This window comes from Lipotes vexillifer, unplaced genomic scaffold (genome assembly GCF_000442215.2).
Source record: "Lipotes vexillifer unplaced genomic scaffold, Lipotes_vexillifer_v1.1 scaffold920, whole genome shotgun sequence".
Classification (NCBI taxonomy): Eukaryota; Metazoa; Chordata; class Mammalia; order Artiodactyla; family Lipotidae; genus Lipotes; species Lipotes vexillifer.
The window spans coordinates 242,830-255,751 of record NW_006783413.1 but is presented as its reverse complement, the minus strand read 5'-3'; the positions used below and the strand labels follow the sequence as shown (position 1 = coordinate 255,751).

Here is a 12,922-nt window from a genome sequence, read left to right as displayed (position 1 = left end):
AGACCTCTGAGTCTCTTAGAATGACTCCCCACCCCCTCCCTCATCCCAGATTTGGATTTCCACTGTCTCAGTCAAATGTGTCTGTGTGGATAGGGGGTGAAGGGTTAATTCAGTCAACAGGCCCCCAAAGCTGCCTATTGAATATAGTCAGGGCTAGCTGGCATTTTGGGCCCAAGGACTTCAAGTCTCAGCGTACAATTTTCTTGCTGCTTCGGGCTCTGTTGAATCCGCTGTGTGTTCTGTAGTTGCCTACTGACTCCTCTCTGGACTTGACTGCCCTCCCTCGTTTAGCCATAAATATTAATACCTGGTGGTAAGAGGAAGCATATATCTCCAAGCCCTGAGGAACTGTAAAGCCTATGGGATTAGGATTACCAAAGGGTGCAATGACAATAAAGTAGAGTGGATTAAGAGCTGGGGTGCTAGTCAAAAAGTCCAGAATAGAGATGGCTGGAGCCAGCGTATTGAAGGAGCAAGGAGAGGGGTTAGGGTGGAGACTCAGGTTTTGGGAGAAGATGGGTGTGTAGGTTATCACTACAACAGGACTAGACTAATACAAGGGTTCAATCCATTGTGCCAGGTTTTTCCAGCAGGATAAGCTCTGGAGCCAAGTGGGAGAGCCTGCCTCTTAGGGATAAAGCCTCTCCTTTCGCCAGTCGATCTGGCCCTCTTCCTTTCGTTGATTGGTCGAGAATCCCAATCCGTCGAGGAAGCGTAGCGTTGCGGCCAATTGCCGTGGCGTTACTAGGCGTGATGCATCCCTGAGGCGGGAGCTGGGTAGCAAGCGAATTTCCTGATTGGCTTCGGTCCGCGGGTTGCTGCGGAGAGGCGCGGAGAGGCGGGAGGGAGTCCCAGGGCAGGCGCTGATTGGCTGAGGTGAGAGCGCCTCTCCTTCCGATGATTCGGCTCTTCTCGGCTCAGTCTTAGCGAAGCGTCTGGAGCCGTCGTTTGGGTGGTTGCTGCCGCTGCCCCCTCGCGGATCAGGCGTCAGCGTCTCCCGCCCGCCCGCCCACCGCCCCGGTGCCGCTGGGAGGAAGCAAGAGGGAGGCCGTCTGCGGGTTTGTCGCTCCGCTTGTCCTCCGCCCGGGAGAACCAAGCCTCGACCCAGTCGGTCGCCTGCCACCCCTTGTAGCCGTTACCCACGGGCCGCCACAGCCGCCGGCCGGGAGAGGCGCGCGCCATGGCCTCCGGAGCTGAGTGAGTGTGTGCGCGCACCCGTCCGCCCGCCGCGGGTGCGCGCACCGACTGACCCGCTGCGCTGGGTAGGCCCGGCTGGGCCTGGCTGTGGGCGCGTCTAGGAGGTGGAGACAGGGAAGGAGGGAGAGGAAAGGAGAGCAAGGGGACTAATGAGGAGCCGCGGACCCATCTGGGCCCGGCTGCGCCCCCGCGCGCCCCCTAGGCGGGGCTTGCGTTGGGCCTGGGTCGGGGCCTGGGCCAGATCGTGCTGTGTCATGCAGGCCCGGGCCGGCATGACTGGCTCCTCTGGGCGGCCGTCCCGGCCTAGTGAGGTCTGCGGGCCCACACTGCTGTCGCGGCGCCCCGGGGCCTGGGGGCGCCCACCTGCAATCCGGCCTGCCACCCGCTCTAGGCCTTTGGTCCCCAGAGAGTGAAGGCCCCACGGGCCCAACGCCCTAACTGCGCCCGGTGGGCGTGGACTTTGGGCCACGTGAAGGCCTTAGGAGCCCGGAGACCGAGGCGGAGGCCGGAGCAGGGGAAGGCCTGGCGAGCTCAGGGAAGATCACGACGGCCACTTTTAGAGCCGGCTCGGCCGGGCTTGTGGTTTGCATCGTCTACGACCTGAGTGTTGAGAGGCTGTTTGGGAGAGGCGGGCCCAGCCTTTCGCATCTGGCCGCCTTCATACTTTAGGCCTGTTGTTATTCATACGAGAAGGCTTTAGTCAGTTTTCCTTGATGTTGTGAAATGAGGTTCATTAGGTTCTTGCTAAAATTCAAACTTCAGTTCGTATTTTGTGAGCTTTCTAGATTTCAGCCTTTGAGGTGTGAGAGTTAAAGATGCCTTAACTAGTCAAAGACACACGTTCCTTTCCCTAAGCAGTTATGTTGAGAAATCTTGGGCCCTCTACTCAGGAAAGCATCGGATAAAACCTGGCCACCTCTACCTATTTTAGAATTAAGAGCTTTAGATACTGGTGGGGGGGGGGCAGGGGGAAGACACCCTCATCCTATGGAAACCCTTCTGTGCAAATCACCTTCCTGACTTGAGAGTTTAGGTTTTTTTTGAGATGTGTTCCTTTTTCTCAAGTTTCTGAATTGAGATGAAGTATTACTCAGGTGCCTATTTAAAAGACTGCTTAATAAAGAATTAAAGTAGTCTCTTAGTCTTTAGTTTCCAAGACTAAAAGTCCAAAATTCTTGGAACCTGGCATCATAGACAGTTTCTGATCTCTAGGTCATCTTGATCACTTACCTGAACTCTGTCCAAGTCCCCTGTGGCCCATTGGGGTTCTGGAAAGGGCCTGACTCATGCATAAGACCAGTGGGATGTCCCCAGAGAGCCTCCGGGACTGCTCTTGGCCCATGATCAAACTGAATTCCCTCATTTAGAGATTACTTCCTTTGATCTCAGTAGATAGATGTGGAATTAAAGGTCCTTCCTTTAAGGGAAAAGCATCCCACTCATCTCCAGTGCTGGGGTCAGGAATGGTAGGCAGATTGGAGGTTTTCCTAGGATGCAGCTTTGGAGTTAAAATACAAACTGATGACTAGAGGCATCTGGCATTTTGTTTTTCTCTAGCCCTGGTCCTATACATCAAACGGGAAGATGGGCAGCCCTTGAAGGGTATTTTAATGCATAGGGGAGAGGGAGAATGGATGGATTTAAATTGCCCTTAACTCTCATATTGACCATGGTTGCTTTCTAGGGTGTTGATAAGCATTGGAAGAGTATGCAGCATTGTGACCACCACTTTGGGGTTGGGGGAGGCAAGTTTAAACCTAAGGAAACTCCACTCTTGGAAACTAGTTTAAAGGGAATGAATAAAGATGCAGCCTATGTGAGAGGGTCAGCAGAAAACTTACAACTTTTTTAGATGAATGGGATTTGTATTTCTTTTGAGTGTATCAGGACCAAAAGATGTAAAAAAATCCTGTAACTCCCTAGCTGGTATTCTAGAGCATAGGCATCTTTTTTCTTGCAAGTTGTGAAGGTATTTCCAATAGGAATACTTTTTTGTCTTCTTTTGTTGACTGATAGATGCTTAGAACTATGTCTGACGTATTTTTTATGTATATGTATACACACACACACACACACACACGTGAATTTGTTGAGTGAAGAAATAATCCGTGGAAAAGGTTCCTTTTTATTTATTTCTTGGCTTCTTCCATTGTCTGGCCCTCTTATTTTGGTTAATGCTCATGTTTTCCTGAGCCTTACTAAGAGGAGGTAGCTCTTCAGAGGGAGAGCCCACTGAGTCTAGTTAGTGAAGGCTGGAGATGAGCTAAGTGAGAAATTGGTGTCGGATGAATGATCTTAGCTTCTAGGAAATGGTAGAAACTATTTAGATAGTTTAAACTCAGTTCAGACTCAGGCAACCTTGATTTGTGTGAGAGGGATTTGGCTTTGCCCCATGTCTCAGCATTTCTTGGTTTTAACTTTTTGAACCAACCCCATGGAGTTTTGTGTCTTTGCAGAGGTTTCTGAGATTCCTTTTGAGCTTGAGCTTCTTTCTGATGAAGGTTCCAGATGTTTTAGTGTTTTGTGTTTTTTTTTTGAAGGAAAACAAGGCATTTCCATTTAACAGATGAGGAAACTGAGATCCTATGGAGTTTGACTTAACCAGTTCATCTCACTAAAATCAGCAGGTTTAGCCAGTAAGAAGGGTAATTCTAATGATTCTTCATTGTTCCAGGCTTGCTCTGTGGGGCTTGGGGCCTCCCTGAGCCCTATGGGAGATTGTCTTGCTTGCTTCCTTCTGCAAGAAGGTTAGCAAGGAAGGAGCTTGTGCTATGTTCTGCAGTGCTAATCATTCTGACCGTTGATACCATATGTCAGGCGTTGTGTTGAACTTGTATACATTATCTTGCTTAAGACAGTAATCCTCTGAGATGGGTGCTACTATAGTCCCCATTTTACAGAAGAGGACATCAACCTCCAGACAGGTTAAATAACATGCCCGAGATCACAGTTAAGTGGCAGGGTTGGGATTCAGACCCAACAGGTCTGACTGCAGAGCCCCTTTTCTTAATCACTATTCTATACTGTCTGAGACTATTTTCATTTTGCTAAATACTGCTCAGTCTCCACTTTTATTTTGTTTTCTTAGTTTCCTGACCCTGGGGCAAGATCACCTGGGGCCTTACAGCTAGGATACCAGTACTCAGAATACCAAGAGTTGCTGGTAGAGACTGGTGGGGCCCTTGCTGGAATATGTTTTGGAACTGACTTCATTTTCTCTTTCTAGTTCAAAAGGTGATGATTTATCAACAGCCATCCTTAAACAGAAGAACCGTCCCAATCGGTTAATTGTTGATGAAGCCATCAATGAGGACAACAGTGTGGTATCCTTGTCCCAGGTAAGTTGGGTCCACAGTCCAATCTTTGCTTATTGCACTTAACCTGAGGGCTTTTCCCAGATTTCTTTTCTCATTTTTCTTGCAGTGACCACAGATAGAGTGGGGTTTACTGGGAATCCCAACCTCCAGGGCTGCTGCTTACCCCCTGGCCCAGTGACCCAAAGGCCTTAACCTTCTTTCCTCAGCCCAAGATGGATGAGCTGCAGTTGTTCCGAGGTGACACGGTGTTGCTGAAAGGAAAGAAGAGGCGGGAAGCTGTGTGCATTGTGCTTTCTGATGACACATGTTCTGATGAGAAGATTCGAATGAATAGAGTTGTTCGGAATAACCTTCGCGTACACCTGGGGGATGTCATCAGGTGTGTGTGGGGTTCTTGGCCCCTCAGGGATGGGAGGCCAGAGACAGCCTGCATTACAGGCAGTACCCCCACCAAGGTCTTGGCAGCTGCAGATATTGGGAGCTTGCAGGTCATGGGAAGACTTATGTTTCTAGGTTGTCTTTAGGTTTTGGTTCTGCCTCTGGGACTTCAAAACCTGCCTTTGCATGACCCTTGGGACAAGTTGGCATTTCTGTGACTTTCTTGGTACCTTTATATTTTTCTACCAGAGGTATAACTTATCACACCTTAGACCCTGGTTTACGATGCCATTTGAGTGTTTGTATCTGCCAAGTAACCTTACAGCTGGGTTGCATTAATGGCTTTTGTTGGGGCTGGAATGAGATGGGAGTATGGGCTACCAGGTGGACTCGTAGCAGGTTTGTATAAAGATCCAAGTTAATCTAGGAGAGAGGCATAGTTTGAGCCACACCTTGGATATCACCAGTCTGAGTGATTTTAGACTTAACTTTAGGCAAGAGGCTTCCCCATCTTGGAGTCATCTCTAGCCACTGCTACCCAACCATCTGTCACTTGGCCAGGAGCATCTCAGACTTCTGATTCTTTTCCATGGATTCTAGGTTTCATGTAGCCTTCTTCCTGGAGGGGCTTAGTCACTTTCTCAAGGTGCTCTGACCACCTGACTGAGATTATTTTTTCACTTCTATTTCTCTGACCCTGACACTTGTCAGACTAAGGTCTCCCTTTGTAACATTGGGTTAACAATACTGACCAGAATGGGTCATCGTTGGATATCTCTCACTGAAGACCTTCCCTCTTGTGTCTTTGTGAGGGTTCCAGATGTGTGGGTCTTCCTTTTGGCTCACTGATTGGGAGTGGGCCACCCCAGCATCTTCTTCTAGAGGCTCCCCCTACTATCCCACCCTGCGTGTGACCTGTTCTGCTTGGCTGTTTCTTTGCCCTCACTCCCACCCTACCCTCCTGCCTCTCTTCACCTAAAGCCATTCCCTGCCTTTTCTCTTTCGCTTGCCATCGGCTCTCTATGCCAGGCCCTTTTGGACACCCAGTGCTTGGGGCTGCAGTTTGGTTGGTAACGTGGAGTCTGCTTGTCATCCTCAGCATCCAGCCATGCCCTGATGTGAAGTACGGCAAACGTATCCATGTACTACCCATCGATGACACGGTGGAAGGCATCACTGGCAATCTCTTTGAGGTTTACCTTAAGCCATACTTCCTGGAAGCTTATCGACCCATTCGGAAAGGTGAGAAATAATTCTAGGGACTGAACTTAAGGGTGATTGTTTGTAGGGATACCCAAGAGTAAACCTTGGGATATCTTTGTCTCATTCTCATATGTGTGTCTATACACACATTCTGTACACATGCTCACGTGTACTCTCTCTTTTCCCCCTTCCTTCCACTCCCCCATTTCCCCATTCCCACTCCTTGCTCCAGTAGAGTAAGCTGTCTTCTCTTTTATCTCTGAAGGAAGAGGTGGGCCATTTTGGCTGTCCAAAGTGTGCTTAATATTTAGCACAGTTCTACCATTGGTGGTTGTCGTGAAAGCCTGGGTTATCTATACCCCAGAAGTCAAAAACCTTATGGGCTTCATCATGTTTTGTTCACTGTCTTGAGTGGCAGAGGGACTCTTCACAGTTTACTTTCTCTTTTTGCCTAATGCTTAATAAGATGTGGATGGGAAGGAGAAAGGGCAATATCTAGTGAACTTGGCATTCTAGATTCTAGGTTTTGATGAGGAATTCTCACTTGGTCTGGTAATAGATACTTCTAACTGCTCTTGTGCTGATTGCTCTCACAGGAGACATTTTCCTTGTCCGGGGTGGAATGCGTGCCGTAGAGTTCAAAGTAGTGGAGACAGATCCCAGTCCTTACTGTATTGTTGCTCCAGACACAGTGATTCACTGTGAAGGGGAGCCTATCAAACGAGAGGTGAGTTCTCTCCCTGATCCCGGTACCCTACTTTGTGATTACTTAGTGGGACAGTTGTGTGGTAGTTCCAAAGAATATCCAAACTTGATAGCTAAGCTTCTTCCCAGAGGTGGAAAACCTAGCTGTTCATTTTTGGGCCTAGGTGTTTCTTGGAAGTGTCTGATACCAATAATTTTTAAAAACCTAGATTGAACCTAAAAGGTCTAAGTGGTTGGAATAATTTTTGAAGAAGTGGTGCTGATGCTGACATCTAGACCCCTGTGCATTTCCCACAGTTTCTAGCTTCAGGTCTTAGGGGAACCCATCCCAGTAAGACTAAGGACAGTGTAATAGGGAAAGGTTATGCTAGAAATCTTTGCCTTGGCATAAATAAATAAGTAAGTAAATAATTAAAATAAAATAAAAGCAAAAATTGGGAATTCCCTGGCGGTCCAGTGGTTAGGACTCTGCACTCTCACTGCTGAGGGTGCAGGTTCGATCCCTGGTCAGGGAACTTAAGATCCCACAAGCTGCACGGCACAGCCAAATAAATAAAAATAAAAACAAAACAAAAGAAATATTTTCTTTAGGATTTTTAGAGTTTTCCTTTGAGGCACGATCCCCTTAGAGGAGAATCTTCTCATACAGCAGATTTCTCTACATCAGATTTGAAGAAACTCACCTTTTGCTGATAGTAGTATTCCTGCCTTCTCCTTTTCTTTGTCTCTTCCATATTCAGGATGAGGAAGAGTCTTTGAATGAAGTGGGCTATGATGACATTGGTGGCTGCCGGAAGCAGCTAGCTCAGATAAAGGAGATGGTGGAGCTGCCCCTGAGACATCCTGCTCTCTTTAAGGCAATTGGTGTGAAGGTGAGCATCCTGGGCGCTGTAGGATACAGTCTAGGGTGGTGATTAACAGCTACTTGCTGTCTAATTCTAGGACGTCTTCATACATGTGTTTCATCATTGCCTTGGATTAGAGAGGAAGTAACTGTATTTGAGTTTATAGAGGGCTCTAAATTCATTCATGCTACTAATGGTCTACAACAGAGTGGGCCAGTTAAGTTCTCTGTTGCTTTTTTTTTTTTAATTACAACCCTTCGAAAGGTAAAAACCATTTTCATCTAATGGACCCTGTAAATAAAATCTCACCATAGTTTGCCAACCTGTCTAGAACAGTGCTGCCCAGTAGAAGTAGAAGTTAAGGAAATTTGCAGAGTGTGAAGGATCCTGAGTCCAAAATATTTGAGAACTGCTGGTCTGAAATGTAACATCCCAATCATTCCCATATCATGGGACACCCAGAAGATGAAAGACAACTTCAAGGAGGAATACTTGTGGTAGTTGGTAAGGGAAGGCATTCCAACATGATAATAAATCCTGGAGGGTTGGGATTACTGGAGTGAGTGAGCCTCTGACAAACACTCTTAAATGTCTAAGCTAGTCCTTGGTTCTTGTCTGTCTAAATTCAGGCCCTTGGCCTAATGGCCTCTTTCTTGCTTTTCCTAGTCCCTTCAGACTTCAGACTCAGTCATACTAAGAGTCTCTTGGTGTGGTTTTTCTTTTCTTTGTCTCCTGTGCATTCATAAGTATTGTCAGCTTTCTAGCAGTATTTTCTCTGCTGCTAAGAGGAGTGAGTATGGTCTGAAGTAAACTGTCTTCCTAGCAGCTGCTGCTTGAGGGCTCACTCTTACTGGTGTCAGAGTTGAGCTCTGATTCTCAGCCTCTCTAGATGGAGCCCTTGTCAAGCCATTTTAGGGTGGCTGGGGTTGGGAGAAGGCGGGAGTCTGAACCTAATCACATCTTCTGTACTGGTCCTCAGCCTCCTCGGGGAATCCTGCTCTATGGACCTCCAGGGACTGGAAAGACGCTGATTGCTCGAGCTGTGGCAAATGAGACTGGTGCCTTCTTCTTTTTGATCAATGGTAGGAGCCTTGGTTCACTTTGTGTTTGGCTGGACTCAACTCTGAGCTGAGCGTGACCCAGTCTCATGAGCTGGAGAACTCATGGACAGGCTCATTTGTATACCTATGCTTGTGTATACTTCAGTATCTTTATTCTAAAGTACATTGCAGACAGATAAGCAACAAGGGGATGGTATTCTACTCTGGTGCCGCCTGATCTGTCCCCACCTTGAGATTGTTGACAGGCTGAAGACATTTAAGAGGAGTAAGTTAGAATGAGAACTCAAAATGTCCGTGCTTACTTATTTGAGAGGGTTTGGGGGAAAACTGGCTGAGATCAGCTATCTCTTTGAGAATGATATTTAGCTGGTAGAGGTCCAACTGGCGTGCTGCTTCTGCTCTGGCCAGAGGTCTCATAGCATCTGCTGTGATCATTTCGTACTTCCAGCTCAACTGTTCGATAAGTGTATTGGGCTCCTTGACTTTTTATCCTGGCTTGGTGGCTACCCTGGGATAATGGTCGGTAGGGGCTGTGAGAAAGTAAGTAGAGGTTATTACCATATTCTCACCTAGGACCTGTCTCTGGACTGGGCGAACAAGATAGCTGATTTCTTTTGAGATTGAAAAAGGATATCGTTTTGTCATTGTATCCATTCTATATGCTTTCAGGTCCTGAGATCATGAGCAAGTTGGCTGGTGAGTCTGAGAGCAACCTTCGTAAAGCCTTTGAAGAGGCTGAGAAGAATGCTCCTGCTATTATTTTCATTGATGAGTTGGATGCCATTGCTCCCAAAAGAGAGAAAGTAGGAACTTACCCGAGGGGATAGTGGGGTGTTGAAAGGTCCTGACCTCACCTCTGACCAGACATTCTGTCCCGACAGACCCATGGGGAGGTGGAGCGGCGTATCGTATCCCAGTTGTTGACCCTCATGGATGGCCTAAAGCAGAGAGCCCATGTCATTGTTATGGCAGCAACCAATAGACCCAACAGCATTGACCCAGCCCTACGACGATTTGGTAAGGACCCCAAATTTCTTTTTTTGCTGTCCTTGCTCTTGGGGAGATTGTGGCTCTACTGGCCTTAATCCCATTGATCCCACATCTGTCCTTCATCTAAGTCAGCTAACCCTGAGGATTTCTTGAAGCTCTTCGCAGTGTTAGGGCCCAGGGTTCCTTTCCCTTATTCCATGTCATGTCTAGGGTGACTGCCCATCCTGGTTTGCCTGAGACCGAGGGATTTCCCAGAATATGGGGCTTTCAGTGCTAACTCCAGGACATTCCTGGGCAAACTGGGATGGTTGATCACCTTAGGCCTGCCCTTTCTTCCCTCTGCACCAGAAATGATTCCTGTCTATGTTTACGCACTGTCTCACAGGTCGCTTTGACAGGGAGGTAGATATTGGAATCCCTGATGCTACAGGACGCTTGGAAATTCTTCAGATCCACACCAAGAACATGAAGCTGGCAGATGATGTGGACCTTGAGCAGGTGGAGTGATGATGAGGGCTGGCCAGAAGTTAGGATATCTGTTCCCAGGCAGTTGAAGGGAACTGACTAGGGACATAAGCTTCAGATGTGAGGCAGTTGATTTTGATTCTTGGGCAGGGGAAGGGAAGTGATCTCAGATTGAATCCAGGAAACTAGGGTTGGCATGTTTCTCGGTTGACACTGAATTAGAGTGAACCAGAATTTGGGGGGCAGCTTTATTTCCAGGCCCCGAGTCCAGGCTTGAATACGTAAAACCCAGGCAATGAAAGGGCCACTAGTATGTGTTCAGGGAAATGGAAGGACCCAGAGATAGAAGTCAGGGGAAGGGACCAGGATTCTGTTGTCTCTGAGCTTCCTAAGGCAGCTAGGTCTCAGAGACAGCATAGTAAGAAGATCTTCTCTCTGCAGGTAGCCAATGAAACTCATGGGCATGTGGGCGCTGACTTAGCAGCCCTGTGCTCGGAGGCTGCTCTGCAAGCCATCCGCAAGAAGATGGACCTCATTGACCTAGAGGACGAGACCATCGATGCTGAGGTCATGAACTCCCTGGCAGTTACTATGGATGACTTCCGAGTAAGGGCCTCTCCCATATCTCAGGTACACACACATGCACTTTGATCTCCCCTGGCAAGTCTCATCCCCCGTTTTTCTTCCCTTTTTAGTGGGCCCTGAGCCAGAGCAACCCATCAGCACTGCGGGAAACTGTGGTAGAGGTACCACAGGTGACCTGGGAGGACATTGGGGGCCTGGAGGATGTCAAACGTGAGCTTCAGGAGCTGGTCCAGGTAGGGTGCTTGGTCCAGGGTGAGTCACTGTGTCAGTACATTGTAATTGAGCTGGGTGATATTGGGGTGTTGTCACATTCATTGCAGAAATTGTGAGCATAATTCAGGAACCTGCTATTCTCTGGTTGGAGGCACTAAGGAGCCTGCTTTTAGGGAACCTGGGTCTTCACCATGGGATGGTGTGGGAGGATGCTTCTGTTTGGTTAGGTTTCTTTCAGACTATGGAGGTATCCCTGAACCCTCTTTGCTTTTCCTCCTAGTATCCTGTGGAGCACCCAGACAAATTCCTCAAGTTTGGTATGACACCTTCCAAGGGAGTACTGTTCTATGGACCTCCTGGTTGTGGGAAAACCTTGCTGGCCAAAGCCATTGCTAATGAGTGCCAGGCCAACTTCATCTCCATCAAGGGTCCTGAGCTGCTCACCATGTGGTTTGGGGAGTCTGAGGCCAACGTCAGAGAAATCTTTGACAAGGTGAGCTATAGGTGGCTTGGCTATCAATTCACTTGCTTGGGGACAAGTTAAGGGTGGAGGCTGTTCTTTGGGAGAGTAAAAACCATCTCATTCTGTCAGCTCAGCTAGGGCAGTGAAGGTCACTTTATCTTCCGTTCCTTCTCCGACCTGAGAGATCTGATTGTGCTAACGCTTGAGTTCATCTGTCCCTCACACAGGCCCGCCAAGCTGCCCCCTGTGTACTGTTCTTTGATGAGCTGGATTCGATTGCCAAGGCCCGTGGTGGGAACATTGGAGATGGTGGTGGGGCTGCTGACCGAGTCATCAACCAGATCCTGACAGAAATGGATGGCATGTCCACAAAAAAAAATGTGTTTATCATTGGCGCTACCAACCGGCCTGACATCATTGATCCTGCCATTCTGCGACCTGGCCGCCTTGATCAGCTCATCTACATCCCACTTCCTGATGAGAAGTCCCGTGTTGCCATTCTCAAGGCCAACCTGCGCAAGTCCCCAGTTGCCAAGGCAGGTGCAAGGTCTTGGGGTCGTGGTGACTTCTGTGAATTTGCAGGCTGTGTGGAGTGGTGTTTGGTTCCTGGACAAGATTCCATTGGGGATTCCTGGGGTTATGGTTGAAAAGGGAATATGGTAGATTTGAGGGTATTAAGGTAATCTAGAATAAGGAATAAAACGGGGTGGCAGAAGATGGGACAAACTGGAATTGGGAGTGTTTGGATGGTCAAAGATCCATGTATCACAGGGGAGGAGAGACTAAATGCTAAGATAGATATGTTGCTTCTTTTAGGATGTGGATTTGGAGTTCCTGGCTAAGATGACTAATGGCTTCTCTGGAGCTGACTTGACAGAGATTTGCCAACGTGCTTGCAAGCTGGCCATCCGTGAATCGATCGAGAGTGAGATCAGGCGAGAACGGGAGAGGCAGACCAACCCATCAGCCATGGTGGGTCTGCATCCTTTCCCCAGATGTGCCAGTTGTGAGAAGCCAGGGGACAGTCTCCACAATGCCCTAGAGTTAAGAGTATAAGGTTTTGGAAAGATCACCTGACTGCGATGTTTAGCAGGGCATCAAAGAGAAAATACTGAGCATATAACCCCTTCAATCAGGAATTATAAAGGCTGAGAAGAGATCAGCAGAGAAACAAATAGAGCAGGGCTAAGAACCTAGTGTCTGTGGACCTATCCTGGTGTTCCATGGACCCCTTGAATTAAATACACAATTTGGTGGAGTGTGTGTGTAAGTTCAATAAAGATAGGGACTCTATATCATCTTGCTTGTTTCCCATTGTATCATGGCACAGTGTTAGAGACTGACTTCGTGAATAAATAGATAAATGGCTTTCTTTACCTTTTAGAGGGGGCCTGTGACATCTCTCCTTCCTCTCATCAAAGCTTATAAACTAGGGCTTCCCTGGTGGCGCAGTGGTTGAGAGTCCGCCTGCCGATGCAGGGGACACGGGTTTGTGACCTG

General features: G+C 48.0%; 1 protein-coding gene and 1 non-coding gene across 2 annotated transcripts in view; both read left to right on the top strand.

Moving 5' to 3' along the window:
- The first annotated feature begins 807 nt into the window (after positions 1–807).
- VCP (valosin containing protein) overlaps positions 808–12,922 on the top strand; it is a 14,194-nt gene continuing 2,079 nt past the window's right edge. Inside the window, exons 1-15 of the mRNA XM_007455944.1 lie at positions 808–1,197; positions 4,424–4,535; positions 4,721–4,893; positions 5,992–6,134; positions 6,692–6,822; positions 7,541–7,672; positions 8,625–8,727; positions 9,376–9,509; positions 9,588–9,723; positions 10,082–10,194; positions 10,603–10,767; positions 10,857–10,979; positions 11,240–11,452; positions 11,650–11,958; positions 12,239–12,394. Of these exons, the coding sequence (XP_007456006.1) occupies positions 1,181–1,197; positions 4,424–4,535; positions 4,721–4,893; positions 5,992–6,134; positions 6,692–6,822; positions 7,541–7,672; positions 8,625–8,727; positions 9,376–9,509; positions 9,588–9,723; positions 10,082–10,194; positions 10,603–10,767; positions 10,857–10,979; positions 11,240–11,452; positions 11,650–11,958; positions 12,239–12,394 (2,160 nt within the window). The 5' untranslated portion in view covers positions 808–1,180. The remainder of the gene's footprint in view (positions 1,198–4,423; positions 4,536–4,720; positions 4,894–5,991; positions 6,135–6,691; positions 6,823–7,540; positions 7,673–8,624; positions 8,728–9,375; positions 9,510–9,587; positions 9,724–10,081; positions 10,195–10,602; positions 10,768–10,856; positions 10,980–11,239; positions 11,453–11,649; positions 11,959–12,238; positions 12,395–12,922) is intronic.
- On the top strand, positions 7,243–7,315 carry TRNAE-CUC (transfer RNA glutamic acid (anticodon CUC)). Its single transcript has one exon. It is a non-coding gene; the product is annotated as a tRNA-Glu (tRNA).